This window comes from Erinaceus europaeus, chromosome 12 (genome assembly GCF_950295315.1).
Source record: "Erinaceus europaeus chromosome 12, mEriEur2.1, whole genome shotgun sequence".
In the NCBI taxonomy this organism is placed as follows: domain Eukaryota; kingdom Metazoa; phylum Chordata; class Mammalia; order Eulipotyphla; family Erinaceidae; genus Erinaceus; species Erinaceus europaeus.
In genome coordinates, this window is record NC_080173.1 from 32,293,326 (window position 1) to 32,310,562 (window position 17,237).

The 17,237-nt window shown below is 44.3% G+C and overlaps 1 protein-coding gene across 10 annotated transcripts in view; it reads right to left on the reverse strand.

Moving 5' to 3' along the window:
• Positions 1–15,860, reverse strand: part of PXK (PX domain containing serine/threonine kinase like) — a 134,547-nt gene extending 118,687 nt beyond the window's left edge. For 6 of the 10 annotated variants that reach the window (XR_009552973.1, XR_009552971.1, XM_060203016.1 and 3 more), the window contains exon 1: positions 15,611–15,859. Coding sequence is in view for 5 of the 10 variants with exons in the window: in XM_060203016.1 (XP_060058999.1) it covers positions 15,611–15,712 (102 nt within the window). In the remaining 5 variants the exon portion in view is untranslated. Of the gene's footprint in view, positions 1–15,610 lie in introns of all 10 variants that reach the window. The other 4 variants (XR_009552975.1, XR_009552974.1, XM_060203015.1 and 1 more) reach the window with 2 other exon arrangements.
• Between the last annotated feature and the right edge of the window lie 1,377 nt (positions 15,861–17,237).

The window sequence follows — 17,237 nt, forward strand, 5'->3', positions numbered from 1 at the left end:
GTGCAGCGGGTTAAGCGCAGGTGGCGCAAAGCACAAGTACCGGCGTAAGGATCCCGGTTCGAGCCCCCGGATCCCCACCTCCAGGGGATTCGCTTCACAGGCGGTGAAGCAGGTCTGCAGGTGTCTATCTTTCTCTCCCCCTCTGTCTTCCCCTCCTCTCTCCATTTCTCTCTGTCCTATCCAACAACGACATCAATAACAACAACAATAATAACTACAACAATAAAACAACAAGGGCAACAGAAGGGAATAAATAAACAAATATTTTTTTTTTAAAAATTGAGAGAGAAGGGGTGGTAGGGAAAGAGACCAACACCTGCAGCACTGCTTCACCACTTGTGAAGCCTTTCCCCTGCAGGTGGGGACCAGGGGCTCAAACCTGGGTCCTTGTGCACTGTAACATGTGCACTCAACCAGGTGCACCACCACCCGGCCCCTTCACTCTCCCTCTCTATCTTCCCCCTTCCCTCTTAACTTCTCTCTGTCCTACCAAACATAAGAAGAATAAAATAAGGGAGGCTGGGCACATCCAGTGGAGTGCACAAAGACCCAGGTTTGAGCCCTTGGTCCCCACCTGCAGGTGGAAAGCTTCACAAATGGTGAAGCAGTGCTGCAGGTGTCTCTCTGTCTGTCTGTCTCTCTCTCTCTCTCTCTACCACCCTTTCCTTCTCAAAATGGTCAAGCTGTGTTGCAGGAGTCTCTCTCCCTTCCTACTCCCCCTATCTTCTCGATGTCTGTCTCTATCCAATAAATAATAAATAAAATATTAAAAGAAAGAAAAAGAAAATAAGGGGAAAAAGAAAAAGCTTCAAAGACTATTGAAAGAAAGGAAAAGTATAGCCATCTTGATAGGAAGGCTGTCCACAGGAAAGGTTTCCCAAGCTGCACTTCAAAGTAAATGTATGTGCGGTTCAACTATTAGTGCAGTGGATAAGGAGATGGACCCTCAAGCATGAAGTTCCCAGTTCAATCCTTAGCATCACATGTGCCAGATTAATGTTCTGGTTCTTGTCCCCCCTCCTCCCTCTCTCTCTCTCTCTTTCATTAATACATAAATCTTTAAAAAATAATAATAACTGCACACACTCAGCAAATTCACTTGTTCAACAAATACTAAATGCTTACCACATGTGCCCAGGTCCTATACTAGATTGAATAGAATGGAGTCATAATAGCAGTGACTTAACACTGTGTATGGGGAAGAAACCAAAACCCTGAAATCTTATTACTTTGTGAAATACTGTTAAAATACTAATAATGAAAATTAATTTTAAAAAGAACAACATGTAGCCTGGGAGGTGGCACTGTGTGTAAAGTGTTGTACTCTCAAGCATGAGGTCTTCTTTTTCTGGGACGGCGTGAGGGGGGAGTACAGGTCCTGGAAAAGGATGACAGAGGACCTAGTATGGGCTATATTGTTATATGGAAAACTGAGAAATGTTATACATGTACAAACTATTGTAATAAAATGAGGTCTTTTTTTATTAAACCAGAGCACTGCTCCCCTCTGGTTTATGGTGGTGCTGAGGATTGAACCTGAGACTTCAGAGCCTCAAGCATGAGTCTCTTTGCATTACAATTATGCTATCTACCCCCACCTGCATGAAGTCTCTAGCTCAGTTCCTGGCATTACATGTGCCAGAGTGATGTTCAGGTACTTTCCTCTTTCTCATTAATTAATACATAAATATTTTTTCTTTCTTTTTTTATTATCTTTATTTATTTATTGAATAGAGACAGCCAGAAATCAAGAGTGACGGGGATGATAGAAAGGGAGAGAAATGCCTGCAGCACTGCTTCACCACTAGCAAAGCTTTCCCCTTTCATGTGGGGACTGGGGGCTCAAACCCGATCTTTGTCCACTGTAACATGTGTGCTCATCCAGATGTCCCACCACCCAGCCCCAATCAATAGTCTTAAAAATAGTAATACATAGACTGGATTTTTCTTTAAATATTTTATTTATTTATTAATGAGAAAGATAGGAGAAGAGAGAGAAAGAACCAGGCATCACTCTGGTATGTGTGAAGCCGGGAACTGAACTCGAAACCTCATGCTTGAGAACCCAGTGCTTTATCCACTGTGCTACCTCCCAGACCACTGGATTTTTTTTTTTTAATTGAGCAGCCTGGGATGTGGTACAGTGGCTAAGGTGCTGAGCTCTCAAGCATGAGGTCCCAAGTTCCATCCCCATTGTCACATGTGCCAGAATGAGGCTCTGGTTCCCTCTCTCCAATCTCTCTTAACAAATAAGTAAATTCTTAATAGCTATTTCTGAAAGAGAAAAACTTTGACTGAGGCATGCACTAACATATAAGGAGTAGAAGGGGCAGAGATGTGTCCTCTGCACACAGACCCACCATTCACAGCCTGCGAGCTCCCAGCAGGACCTGTTTAGCAGAGTCAGAGGGAATGAGTGAATGTGAAGCTATAGGTCCTGTGATCTCCCAGGTCACATGAGAGAGGCCTACAGCAGGGCAATGTGCCACTGGCCTGCCCAGTGCTCTGTGGGTCAGTGGGAGCTGTGCACTGGCCACAGGCTAGAGGCTGCCAGTAGCAGGCCCTCTTCCGGCTTCACTACCCTCATTTCTGCAAAGAGGGAAGCATGCAGGGCCAAAGTGCAGTGTGTCCCTGCCCAGGAATCTCTGTCACCTGGAGGGAGGGCAGGCTCAAAGTGAGGCCCTGGGGACAAAGCTGTCTTCCCACCCCATCTCCCCCTGCCCAGGTATTCCCAGACTTCAGACTCAGGGTTCTCTCAGAAGGGCATTCCAATCCTACCTCAAACAAACCTCAACTGCATGAAAGAAGACAAGAACCTGTGTCTGGTGAGCCATGCCAGAGAAATGTGGCCAGCCTTGTTGAGATTTCATAAATGGAGAACTGGGGTGGCAAAAGCATCCTGCCTTTTGGCACAGAGCCCTTCCCATTTCCCCAACTACTCTATCTAATAAGTCATCTAGAAACATACAAGCGCATGCACACACACACACACACACACACACACACACACACACAGTAATTCACTTACTGTTCTAAACACATGGTCTCCTAAAAGAATAGTATACATGGCAATAGAGTATGTTTTTAGATTAATGTATCTCACCAGCTAAAAGTAAGTAATTCTCCAAGCTTATATTTTCTAGAAAATATCTTCCTTCCAACAGTGATTCTTACCTTAACATTCACAGTCTAAGGACAGGCTTTAGTCAGGTTCTGAGAGATTATGTAAACATGTGCATGAGCATGGAGAATGTGTCCCTCTGAAATAATTTTCTTAAAGGAGTTGGACCCAAAAAGCTAAAGAAATTGTGCTTGGTGGGGGCCAGGTGGTCGTGCACCTGGTTGAGTGCACATGTTACAATGTACAAGGACCCGGTTTGAGCCCCTGGTCCCCACAGGCAGGAGGAAAGCTTCATGAGTAGTGAAGCAGGGCTGCAAGTGTTTCTCTGTCTCTCTTTCCCTCTCTATCACCCCCTTCCTTCTCAATTTCCGGTGGTCTCTACTCAATAAACAAAGATTTAAATTTTAAAAAGAAAAAGAAAAAAAGAAAAGTGTGGGTTGGGCAGTAGCACAGCGGGTAAGTGCACATGGCGCAAAGCGCAAGAACTGGCTAACGGTCCCAGTTCAAGCCCCCGACTCCCCACCTGCAGGGGGGTCTCCTCACAAGCAGTGAAGCAGGTCTGCAGGTGTCTATCTTTCTCTCCCCCTCTCTGTCTTCCCCTCCTCTCTCCATTTCTCTCTGTCCTATCCAACAATGACAGCAATAAGAACAACAATAACAACAACAATGATGAACAACAAGGATGAGAGTTGGGCGGTAGCACATCAGGTTAAGTGCAGGCGACGCAAAGCGCGAAGAGCAGCATAAGGATCCCGGTTGGAGCCCCCGGCTCTCCGCCTGCAGGGGAGTCGCTTCACAGGCGGCGAAGCAGGTCTGCAGGTGTCTGTCTTTCTCTCTCCCTCTCTGTCTTCCCTCCTCTCTCCATTTCTTTCTATCCTACCCAACAACAACGACATCAATAACAACAACAATAACTACAGCAATAAAAAACAAGAGCAACAAAAGGGGGAAAAATACCCTCCAGAAGCAGTGGATTCTAGTGCAGGCACCGAGCCCCAGCAATAACCCTGGAGGCAAAAAGAAAGAAAGAAAGAAAGAAAGAAAGAAAGAAAGAAAGAAAGAAAGAAAGAAAGAAAGAAAGAAAGAAAGGGAAAGGAAAGGAAGGAAAGGAAAGGAAAGGAAAGGAAAGGAAAGGAAAGGAAAGGAAAGGAAAGGAAAGGAAAGGAAAGGAAAGGAAAAAATCGTGTTTGGTGCAACCTGGGAGGTGGTGCAGTGGATAAAGGGTTGGACTCACAAGAGTGGGATCCTGAGTTCAATTCCTGGTATTGCATGTGCTCTGGTTCTCTATCGACGATAAATAAAGCTGGCACAGTGGATAAGGCATTGCATTCTCAACCATGAGGTCCTTAGTTAAATTCCCGGCAGCGCATGTGCCAGAGTGATATCTGGTTCTTTCTCTCTCCTGTCTTTCTCATGAACAAATAAATAAATTCTTTTTTAAAAAAGTTGTACTTGTGAAAACATAAGAGTTTAACATTCTACAAAATAAGTCATGGGGTGCAGGGCTTCTTTTCAGTGTACTGTAATTATGGTGACAGGTAAAACAATTCACACCACTGAGCTGCAGGCTTTCAATGGGTAAGTTGCATGGTATACGAGTTATTTAAAATGGTTACAATAAGCAAAACAGTTCTCCAGGAAGACTCCTGTTACTTTGTAATAGAGTCCCGAAACTACCATTGTGTTCACAAAATAAGAGAGTGCCTGCTTAGTCACCAAGAAAAAAACTACTTAATTACTGAGAACAACAATGACAATGGAATTCCATTTTGGTACTCAATGGTACTCCTGCAGCAAACAGGAGGATCTGTTTTTCCCCACAAAGATTTATGTGTTTGTTTATCTTTTCTTTTTTTAATATTTTATTCATTTTTAAAAAATATTTATTTTATTTATTTATTCCCTTTTGTTGCCCTTGTTGTTTTATTGTTGTAGTTATTATTGTTGTTGTCGTTGTTGGATAGGACAGAGAGAAATGGAGAGAGGAGGGGAAGACAGAGAGGAGGAGAGAAAGATAGACACCTGCAGACCTGCTTCACCGCCTGTGAAGCGACTCCCCTGCAGGTGGAGAGCCGGGGTTCGAACCGGGATCCTTATGCTTTGTCCTTGTGCTTTGCGCCACCTGCGCTTAACCGGCTGCACTACAGCCCGACTCCCTGTGTTTGTTTATCTTAAGAGAGAGAAACAGAGAAACCAAGATAAGAGCATTGCTCTGGTACATGCAGTATTAGGACTGAGTCTGGGGTTCCATGCACATAAATCCTGTGTGCTCCCCACATTCACCCACCTCCCTAGACAGGAGAGTTAATTAAGTAAAATTGCATATTAATAGTCTTTTCAATGCCCTTGAAATCTACAGGATATTGAAGACCCACATATAGCCAAGTAGAAAGAAAACATAACAAGATTTAATCAGACAGTGACCCTCTGCTAGTTTTTTATGTTGTTCTTTGCTTTTTATTGAGGAGATTAATGGGTTTACACGAGTGCAGTTTCATTAATGGACCAGAACTCCTAAGTTCTGGAAGAGACATTTCTTAGCTTGATTTTCATCTAGAAATAGCTAGACTTAGCCCCAATTTGGAAATCAGCAAGGTCAGTTGAAGACTAAATGGACAATCTATACAATGTGTATGTGTGTGTGTGGGGGGGGTCTTTCCCTACTAAGGTCCATGAACTTATCTAAGATAAAGTCTTTTAGCCAACAGTTTCAAACTGGCAGGCTGGGAGGTAGGTAGTACAGTGACTGGAGCATTGAACTTTCAGGCAGGAGGTCCTGATTTCAATCCCTGGCATCAAATGTACCAAAGTGATGCTCTTGTTCTGTCTCTCATAAGTAAACAAAAGACTTTCAAATGGGTGGTATGGGAGGTAGCCCAATGAATTCTCAAACCTGAAATCCTAAATTAAATTCCCAGTAGCACATGTACCAAAGTATTGATCTAGTTGTCTCGCTCCCTAATAAAGTGTTAAAAACTTTTTTTTAACTTTCAAATGGAAAAATAAAGACCCGTAGGGAGCTGGGCAGTGGCACACCCTATTAAGTGCACATTGTACTAAACACAAGGACCTACACAAGGATCCAAGTTCCAGCAGCAAAGCAGATCTGCAGGTGTCTCTGTTTCTCTATCTCCTCCTCGTCTCTCAATTTTTCTCTGTCTTATCCAATAAAATGGAAAAGGTGGCTGCCAGGAGCAGTGGATTTGTAATGCAGGCACCAAGCCCCAGTGATAATCCTGGAACCAACCAAAAAAAAAAATTACCTTTTTTTTTTTAAGGTTTTAGCATATTGATTTTATTTATTAGGAGTGAGTCATGTCTTTATTTTATTTTTTTTTATTTCTTTACTGGGGGATTAATGCTTTACATTCAACAGTAAATACAAGAGTTTGTACATGCATAACATTCCCCAGATTCCCATTTAACAATACAACCCCCACTATGTCATTCATCATCTTTCATGGACCTGTATTCTCCCCACCCACCGACCCACCCCAGAGTCTTTTACTTTGGTGTAATACTCCAATTCCATTTCAGGTTCGACTTGTGTTTTCTTTTCTAATCTTGTTTTTCAACTTCGGCCTGTGAGTGAGATCATCCCATATTCATCCTTCTATTTCTGACTTATTTCACTCAACATGATTTTTTCAAGGTCCATCCAAGATCGGCTGAAAATGGTGAAGTGACCATTTTTTACAGCTGAGTAGTATTCCATTGTGTATATATACCACAACTTGCTCTGAATGACTCTGAAAATGTCTCTTGCAGCCTTCAGGATCCTTTCTTTATCCTTATTCCTTTCCATTCTAAGTATGACATGTCTTGGTGTCTTTAGGTCTGGGTTAATTCTGTTTGGGACCCTCTGGGCTTCTTGAATCTTTATGTCTTTGGTGTTGTCTAGATTAGAGAAATTTTCAGCTATTATGGCCTGGAGAATGCTTTCTTCCTCTCCTTCTCTTTCTTCCTCTGGTAAGCCAATAATGTGTATATTGTTTCTTTTGAAGTCATCCCATAGGACTCTGTTGTTGTTTTCAGCATCTCTTAATCTCTTTTTTGAGATCTCTTACTTCTTTTTTAGTTGTCTCTAATTCATCCTCAATCTTGCTAATTCTGCTTTCAGCCTCATAGATTCTATTCTCTCTGCCCTCTACTGCTTTCTGGAGTTCATCTATTTTGTTGCCCTGCTCTGATACTGTTTTAGCTTGTTCAGCTAGTTGCCTTCTTAGCTGAGCGATTTCAGCTTTCAGCTCTCTAATAACCATGAGATAATTAGAATTTTCTTCCATATTCTCATTTGTTGTTCCTGCATTTCTGATTACAATTTTTTCAAATTCTTTACTCACTCCTGTTATTATTTCCTTAGCTAATGTTTGGATGTTGAACTCGTTGTTTTGTGCTTCACCCTCTGGAGGACTTTTAGCTGGACTCTTGTCCTGGTTGGATTCTCCAATATTTTTTCTTGTTGTTTTAACTATTTTATATATTATGTTATGAGTTCCCTTTATTAGTACTTTTCAAATTATCGATTACTATTGCCTGGATTGACTTGTGTCTAAGTAATTTAATTAAAGGGTTTACCGTGGTGGAAGTTAACAGTTTTTTCAATCCCTGAGTTGGAGTTCGGTGTTGTAAAAGCCTCTTTTTTTTTTCTTCCCTGTAGGCTATGGGAGCCTGAGGGCTTTTAAACTGTCAATAGGCTTCTTAGCTTAATCACTGTCTCCTGACCAAGAGATAAAGCAGGGTGTGGCAGAGATAATCCAGTGGTTATGCAAAGAGACTTTCACAGCCCCTCAGCTATGCCACGGAGGTATAGGTCTTCTCCTGAGTTTCCCGGTGAGATCTCTGTCCCCTGGTGTCCCTCCCTGTTGCTGCTCCAGATTCTGAGGGTAGTAGCAATGGAGACTCAGAGTTGCACTTGGTGAGTCTCTGGGGAGTCCTTTCCTCCCTTCAGCTGTCCCCTTGTTGTGGAGCAGACTGGAGGTGGTGTCTCCACTGATAAACTGTTGAACTGTTAGCAGTCACTTAATCTCTCCTTAGGCCCCTCTCTCCTCTCTGTCACCAGCCACGTGTGTTTGTACTCACGTGTGATTTACTGGGTTCCTGTGGTCATTCTAGTCCTGTCTTGTTTCGGTCCGGGTGGTCTCCTTTGGTATTCCTAGTTGATCGAGGAGAGGAGAGGAGAGGAGAGGAGAGGAGAGGAGAGGAGAGGAGAGGAGAGGAGAGGAGAGGAGAGGAGAGGAGAGGAGAGGAGAGGAGGAGATCTGCTGCTCGTAGCTCCGCCTCCGGAAGTCGAATCCTTTTTTTTTTTTTTTTTAACCAGAGCATTGCTCAGCTCTGTTTTATGGTGGTGTGGGGGCATGAAACTGGAACCTTGGAGATTCAAGCATGAGAGTCTCTGAGCCTCTCTGCATAACCATTAGGCTATCTACCCTTTCACCAAAAAAATTAAAATAAATAAATAGTTAAGTGCACATAGTACAAAATGCAAGGACCTGCACAAGGATCCTTGTTCAAGTGCTGGAGGGGGGTAGGGGGAGGGGGAGGAACTCCACTACAAAAGTGGTAAAGCAGGTCCGCATATGTCTTTCTCTCCCCCATCTTCCCCTTCTCTCTCAATTTCTCTCTGTCCTATGCAATAAAACAGAAAAAAGTGGCAACCAGGAGCAGTGGATTAGTAGTACCAGCACTGAGCCCCAGCAATAATCCTGGTGGCAAAAAAAAACTATCCATTCCTCGCACAACACCCATAACCACTGAAGAATTTAGGTATTCTGAATTGGGGAGACAGCATAATGGTTATGCAAATGGCTCTCATACCTGAGGCTGCAAAGTCTCAGATTCAATCCCCAACACCACCATAAACCACAACTGAGCAGTATTCTGGTAAAATAAATAAGTAGGGGGTTGGGCGGCGCAAAGCACAAGGAATGGTGTAAGAATCCCAGCTCGAGCCCCGGCTCCCCACCTGCAGGGGAGTCGCTTCACAGGTGGTGAAGCAGGTCTGCAGGTGTCTGTCTTTCTCTCCCCCTCTCTGTCTTCCCCTCCTCTCCATTTCTCTCTGTCCTATCCAACAACAAACAACAACAATTGGGCGCCCTTTGTTGTTAAATTTTTCGGAGGCTCTTGCCGGCCGGGCTGGCTTCACAGCGGGTAACAGAGACGCGGAGACAACGGCTGGGCAGGGAAGCTGTATTTCTTTATTCAGGAACAACGATTCATAAACTAAGACAAACTAATCACCAAACAGAACTCTGCTGTCTCTTTGCGGCAGCACAAGCACTCTCTCTTACTCTTGAACTCAGGAACCCAGGAACTCTGTCACTCTCGAACTCAGGAACCCTCTCTCCCTTACTCTCGAACTCAGGAACTCAGCAACTCTGGTACTCTGGAACTCTGGTACTTGAGAGCCCTCTGAAACTTTGGCCCACTGGAACTCTCTCTTACTCTGTAACCCTGAAACTCTCGAACTCAGGAACTCAGGAACTCTGGCACTCTCGAACTCAGGAACCCTCTCCCGGGGTTCCCTGGGGCGGGGCCAAGCAGGCCCGCGAAATTAATAGGACTGATCCAATTCTCTTGGCGGGGGGAGGGCTAGAACAAACCAATGTAAAGCATACGACAAATAATAACCACAACAAGGCTACAACAACAAGGGCAACAAAAGGGGGGGAAATGGCCTCCAGGAGCAATGGATTCATGGTGCAGGCACTGAGCCCCAGCAATTACCCTGGAGGCAAGAAAATATATATATAATTAAATAATAATTAATGAGAGAGAGCTTATAAGAGCATTACTCTGGTACATCTAAGGCTAGAGATTGAACTCAGAACCTCTACCTACTGCACCACCTCCCAAACCACTAGAAATAATTGTTTTCTAATCCTAGCAGTCTGTCTACAGCCTTATCACTCTGAACATACCCAATCACATCTGATCTCTAGTTCTAGGAGTCATAGATAGTTTGCTGGGTAGGGTACATGCCTTGCCATGCTCCTGGCCAGGTTCAAGCAATGGTAGACACTACGGCACTACAGGAAACTCTGGTCCTGAGGTTATGTCTCCCCCTCTCTCACACACTCTTTCTGGTTCTCTACCTGAATGAAGGGGCCTGCTCAGAGTGGTAACATATGAGAGGCTCCAGCTCAAGGAAAATTTTTTAAAAATCTGGTTGGCTCATATATGCCTTGGGAAACAGTCTTCTGTTTTGTTCTGTTGGTTGTTTTCTTCAGAACAAAAACTCTTTGGAATCAAGAGCTGTCTAGTTCCCTACCACAAACCCAGCACATGGTAGGCACTTAACACATTTTTGTTGAGTGCATAAGTCTGGGTGGATAAATAAATCACACTGGAATGCAGCAAAAGTCAAAGGCTCAAGGAAAGACCCATTTCCAGTAAAGATTTTAATATGCAATATTATATTTTCCAGATTCAAAAAAAATGCTATGCCTCAAATATCACTTTTGTTTTTCAAGAGCAAAATGCTGAGTAAATGGATTAGAAGAATATTTTAAAAGACGAAAACAGATTAGGAGCTATCACTATGGCATGCAGACCAGCAGAATCGGATATGCATATTTGATAACAACCATCTGCAAAAGTTGGTGATTTCCTCTGGTTTCTATTTCATAGAGGCAAGCATTTTTTCTCCCAGTCTGTTGACTCTGAAAGTCTTTCCTTCCATGCATCAAGAACTTCTATTTCCCTGGTCTGCTGTTAAATCTTCCCAAACTTTTTTGCAATTCACTTGTGCAACTTTTTCTACCACAATTCCTCCAGTTTGAAAAGCCCGTCCTTCCCCTCTGAGCCCACACTGAAAGTATGCTCTTCCTAAAAGCAATGTCCTTTCTGATTATATGGATGTTTTATTTCCTTGGGCTGGAAGCCTGGTCTAGTGCCTGAAGCCAAGTTCACTGTGCTCTATCAGAGTGAAAATAAAAATTAAAAAAAAAAAATTTTTTTTAATTTATCCATTCATGAGAAAGATAGGAGGAGAGAAAGAACCAGACATCACTCTGGTACATGTGCTGCCAAGGATCGAACTCAGGACCTCATGGTTGAGAATCCAATACTTTATCCACTGTGCCACCTCTCGGACCACTGAAAATAAAATCTTTCAAACCTCAGTCACCAGGTACAATATCACCTACCAAGTGGTGGGTGTCTTCTCTGCCAGTAGGTCACCCAAGCATGCCTTTCTAGGGGTGCTGTGTCTGTGTTCCCTCATCTTTCTAGCGTCTGTAGTTTTCAGTCCACAGAATGTTTCCTTAAAAGTTCATAAATTTGGGAGTCGGGCTGTAGCGCAGTGGGTTAAGCGCAGATGGCACAAAGCACAAGGACAAAGCATAATGATCCCGGTTCGAACCCCAGCTCCCCACCTGCAGGGGAGTCGCTCCACAGGCGGTGAAGCAGGTCTGCAGGTGTCTATCTTTCTCTCCTCCTCTCTGTCTTCCCCTCCTCTCTCCATTTCTCTCTGTCCTATCCAACAACGACAACAACAATAATAACTACAACAATAAAACAACAAGGGCAACAAAAGAGAATAAATAAAATAAATATTTTTTTTAAAAGTTCATAAATTTATTTATTTATGTGACAGAGGGAGAAGAGGCGAGAGAACCAGAGCATCATTGTGGCACAAGTGATACCAGGAACTGAAACTGGGGATATTAAACTTGAAAGTTCAACACTTCAAACACTGCCACCTCCTGGGCCGTTTAATTCCATAAATTCTAAAATATATGATACTAACAATTTCTTGCTATAAATTTTGTGTCCCAAGGGCAGATGCATTGATAAGTAAAAATGCTATGGCCAGAAATTACTTTACTTGCAAAAATAACTGTTGAAGGGGTCGGGCGGTAGCACAAGGGGCAGCGCAGGTGGCTCAAAGCGCAAGGACAGGGATAAGAATCCACTTCTGTTCCTGGTTTCGCCCTCTTTTCTCTCCCGCATCCTGACCTGGAGAAGGGCTGGCATGCAGAGTGGGAGGCGGCCATTGCAGTTTGGCGCCACGTGGCTTAACCCGCTGTGCTCACTCAGGACTCTGGGGCTCCCGCATTAATAAAGATTTGTATTGCTACCACCACTGAGCTTGGTTCCTGTATCCTCTCTCTCTCCCGCAAAACTAGCCCAGCAGTATGCTGCCAGAGTGATGCTCTGGTTCACTGTCTCTCTGTCTCTGTATCTCTCATTAATAAATAAACAAACAAATCTTAAAAAAGAAAATCTTTAAAAAGTTGAGTGCAAATGCTACAATGTTCAAGGATCCAGATACAAGCCCCTGGTCCCCAAATGCAGTGGGGACACTTCATGAGCAGTGAAGTAATGCTACAGGTGTCTATCTCCCCCTTCCATCTTGACTTCTGTCTCTATCCAATAAATAAATAAAATAAGCAGCCAGGTGGTGGCACACCTGGTTGAGCACATATATTATCATGCTCAAGGACCTGGGTTCAAGCCCCCACCTGCAGGGGGGAAATTTCGCAAGCAGTGAAGGGGGACTGCAAGTGTCTCTCTGTCTCTCTCCCTCCCTGTCCTCCCCTCTCAATTTCTCTGTCCCTATCCAATAAAGCAATAAGAAATTTGTTTTAAAAAATAAAATAAAAACCTTTTATTTAAAGTATAAAGTTGGGAGTCAGGCGGTCGCACAGCAGGTTAAGTGCACATGGCAGACCAGTGGAAGAATCCTGGTTCGAGCCCCGGCTCCCCACCTGCAGGGGGGGGTCGCTTCACAGGTGGTGAAGCAGGTCTGCAGGTGTCTGTCTTTCTCTCCCGCTCTGTCTTCCCCTCCTCTCTCCATTTCTCTCTGTCCTGTCTAACAATGACAACATCAATAACAACAACAATAATAACTACAACAACAAAGGCAACAAAAGGGAAAAATAAATAAATATACAAAAATTTTAAAGTATAACATTAAGCGATTTGGCTGACCAGTGTCACATGAGTAGTAGAAGTGTCAGCCCAAACCCATAAGTAGATTTTACCTCTTCCAACCCAAAAGCTATCTACTACAGGTTCTCTTGTTTTAGTCTTCAAAGAGGAACTTCCTAGAAATTTAGCATTTCAAAAGGAGATCAGACCTCTGGCTTCTCTGGTAGCCTCCTTTCAACTAACAAGCTGGGAAACCATCTTCAACCTTCCCTTAAAGAAAACAGTGTCTTTCTGATAATTACTTGTTTCCACGATAATTTCCAACAGTTCTGGTTTAAAGGGACTTACTCATATGGCATGAAGAGTGCAAAAAGTTTGTATCAGCATAATTCTCTCAATAAAATTCAAGGCTGATGCAACACTTCTCAGTCTCAACCATTACAACTAAGATAATAAGAACACCAACCATAAAAAAAAAAAAATTATGCAAGACAGTGGTGCCTTTTTTTCCTTTACTCCGCATCTGCCTCTATGGATCCCCTGTGAGTCACTGTCTTTTATGCTCAGTCATCTTTACAGGAATTGTCATTCTCAGAATTATTTTTACTTAGCTTCTTCCCAAAGAAAATCCCTACAGTCAAAATGGAATTCTAGTCCATATTTCACCACTTGGCTAAAACACTGATTCCTTAACTCAGCACCTCAGGTCATTGTTCCAATTCTCATCACTTACTATTGTACACAGGCAAAAAGGGGCAAAGTAAGGTTGCAATTCATTTATTCACTGAAGAAACACGTATGAAATGATATCAGATGCCAGGGACTGGACCCCAAAATAAACAAAGTGTCTTTCCTCTCACAACCTGATGAGCTTATGTATGCATCTATTCCCTATAAATTATAATGTATAGTGTGTCTTTAAGGAGAAAAACTAAAGTAATTACAGCCTGGGAGGTAGTGTAGTCGTTAAGGTATTGGGTTCGAAAGCATGAGATCCTGAGTTTGATCCATGGCATCACATGTGCCAGAGTGACGCTCTGGCCCTCTCTCCCAATCTCTAATTAGTAAATAAATCATTTAAAAAATAATAAAGCAATCACTCAAGAGTAAACGGTTCAAAGTTAAAGGGGAAGTGAGCCCATGGCTTGGGGCATTCGTGGAATGCTTACTGGAGTAAGCAGTCCCAGAACATTCACAAACATCTCTCTTTACTTTCAGTACGAAATAAACCTGCAAGACTCAGCTCCCCTCCTTGCAAGGTTATAATTGCTAAAACTGAAGTTTAAAAAAAAAATCTAATTTACTAAAATTTATTCTTGACTCTTTGCCCTAAATTTCAACTCTCAACCCAGACTCTCCCTCAGGCACATCTCACAGAGGCTTTAACAAGATCTGACCCACACAGTGCCTCAGTGCCTTCTCACAGGCCTACAGGATTCAAGACACACTCCCTGAAATAAAATACACTTTAAAACTACAGTCCTTTTTCCAACTGGAAATAGACCCTTTGAACAACCCAAGTCCTACAGAGCATGGCTGTCAGAAGAGGAAACTGAGGTTCAAAAAGTCCCACTTTAATACAACAGAATTAAAAGGTCTCTTTGAAGTCCCCAGAACAGCCTGGACAAAACTAGAAACAGAAGTCTATTGTGGAGCTTAAGCCTCCAGATGATGAACCCCAAACACACTGCCATGGTAAACAAACAAGCCTCTGAACTGGGATCTGATTTGGTGAACCAATAAAACATTACAATTTCAGGAATCTCACCCTCCCCATTCACTATTTCTCCAACATAATCCCATTAGCTGGCCGATCTTGGGGTTTGTTTGTTGCTTTTGCTGGTTTTTGGATTTACTGCTTGTAAGTTACAAGTTCTAGCATGCTTTTAAAAAAAGACAGGCAAATGAAAATAACCAGGGTTGGGCGGGATTTGGGGTCCTAGTGCATGATAGTGGAAAAAGACCTAAGTTGGAGGTTTTGCAGACACCATCATGGGGGAGATGGGAAATTGTACCCATGTGTCAACAGCTGTACTGTAAACCACTAACCCCACCAATATAATGATAATAATAATAATAAGATAAAATAAAATAAAGCCCCAGGGCTATTTTTTTAAGTCCAAGTGAGAGAATATGTGGAACCGACGTGAACTCTGCGTGTGTTTACTATGGAGGTACTGTATTACTCCTTGATGCTACCGCAGTGGACTTCCCACTCCAGTGGAGGCCACCACTGCCCACTAACGAGCAGGTGAGAGGAAGGAAACCAGGGGCATCTGCACACCTGCGTGGCAGGGCCCCCGCTCCCCAAGCAGCGGACCTGCAAAAGGGGCTGCAGACCCGGGCGCCCCCAGTCTTCTCCCCACTTGCCCCGGCACAGCAACTTGCCCCCCCCCCAACCCCCCAGCGACAGGGGAGGAAGCTCAGCGCCCCTGGAGGCTGGCGGCGGCCAGCACAAGTGGACCACAGGGTACCGAGAGGCGGGCCCAGGAAGCCGGCCCGAGCTCGGAGTCACTCTGCAGGGCACCAACGAGCCACCCGGGCCTGGGGGCTGCGGCTCCCCACGCACCTCCCGCCCGCCCCGACCCCGGCCCACCCGCCCCGCGGGCCGCGCACCGTGTGGGACTGCAGGGTCTGGCTCGCCTCGATGGCGGCTGTCAGCGGCACCGTGTCGTCCAGCAGCACCTTGCCGGCCGGCGGCTTCTCCATAAAGGCCATCCCCGGACGCCGTCGGACGCCGCCTCGGCTCCCAGCGCAGGAACCCGATGCGCCGACTCCCGCCGCCCGCTGGCTCTGCCGCCGCCGCTGTCAACACGCGCCGCCCCACGCGTCGCAGCAGCCCGCGGGGTCCTAGCGCCATTCTCCCCAACCGCACGGCCGGTGCCTGCAGGGTCCTAGCGCCGACCTCGGAAAACTCCGACCCAGGCACGTGCCATCTCACAGGTCCCCAGGGCCCCTGTGTCCTGAACGCTGCAGTTCAAATCCAGAGTCTGTCTCTTTCTCAATCTCTCTCGATCACTCTTTAAAAAATTTTTTTTTTTAATTATTGGCTAGAGACAGAAATTGAAAGAGGAGGGGGAGATAGGGAGAAAGACAAAGAAACACCTGCAGCCCAGCTTCACGGAACACTTGCTAAGCTTTCCACCTGCAGGTGAGAACTAGGGACCTGAACTCTATCACACTGTAATGTGAGTGCTTGACCAGATGTGCCACCACCTCACTCTCTCTCTCTTTCTTTCTTTCTTTCTTCCTTCCTTCCTTCCTTTCTTTCTTCCTTTCTTAGTTATTTTTTGTTAGTTATTTAATATCGATTTACAAAATTCTAAGATAACAGAGGTAAAAGTCCTCATCGTTTCCGCCACCAGAGTTCTGTGCCCATATTCCCCCCATTGGAAACTACAGTAATTCTCCCAAGGTCGCAGATATGGGTTGACTATTATTTCTGTAACTATATATCTATATTTTTATATATTTGACCTTTTTTTCCTCCTATGGTCTTGCCTTCTCTCCCTTTCTAAGTCATGCCTCCACCTATTGCTACTTCCCAAAAATCCTTCCTTTTTTCATCTTCTCTCTCCGGTTCCCGATGGAGTTGGAGTTCAGAGCCCTCTGATCATCTTCCCCTAATATTTCTCCCTCTCTGGGGGTATGGACCAAAATTCTTTATGGGGTGCAGAAGGTGGGGAATCTGGCTTCTGTAATAGCTTCTCTGCTGAAAATCCAGAAGTTTTCAAACCAAATCTTTTCTGGTCTGCTTTTACTCTCACAGGTGGGGGCTGCTACAGGAGACTTCACACCTTCACCTATCCCCAGGCCCAAGGACCCTGAGATCTCTAAGCCTAAAGACTTTCTAAATTCAGCCGCTCAGATCCAGGTTTCTTTTGCTTTGTTTTGTTGCATAAGAGAAGCAGGGAGAGACCAGAGCACTGCTCAGCTCTGGCACACAGTGGTGACAGGGATTGAACCTGGGAACTTTGGAGCCTTAGGCATGAATGTCAGGTGTGCTCTGTCTGTGCTGTGTCCCTGGCCTCAGACTCAGTTTTTTATTAAAGATTTTTATTTCTTTGTTTGCTTTTGGTCATATCCTGGGCTTCACTGATCTAGGATGACTTTTTCAGATAGACACAGAGAGAAAGAGGAAAGGAAACCATGGCACTGAAGCTTCCTCAAGTGGTAGGGGCCAGGCCTGAACCTCAGTTGTATGAAGCAGCACACTATCCAAGTGAGCTACTTTACTGAACCT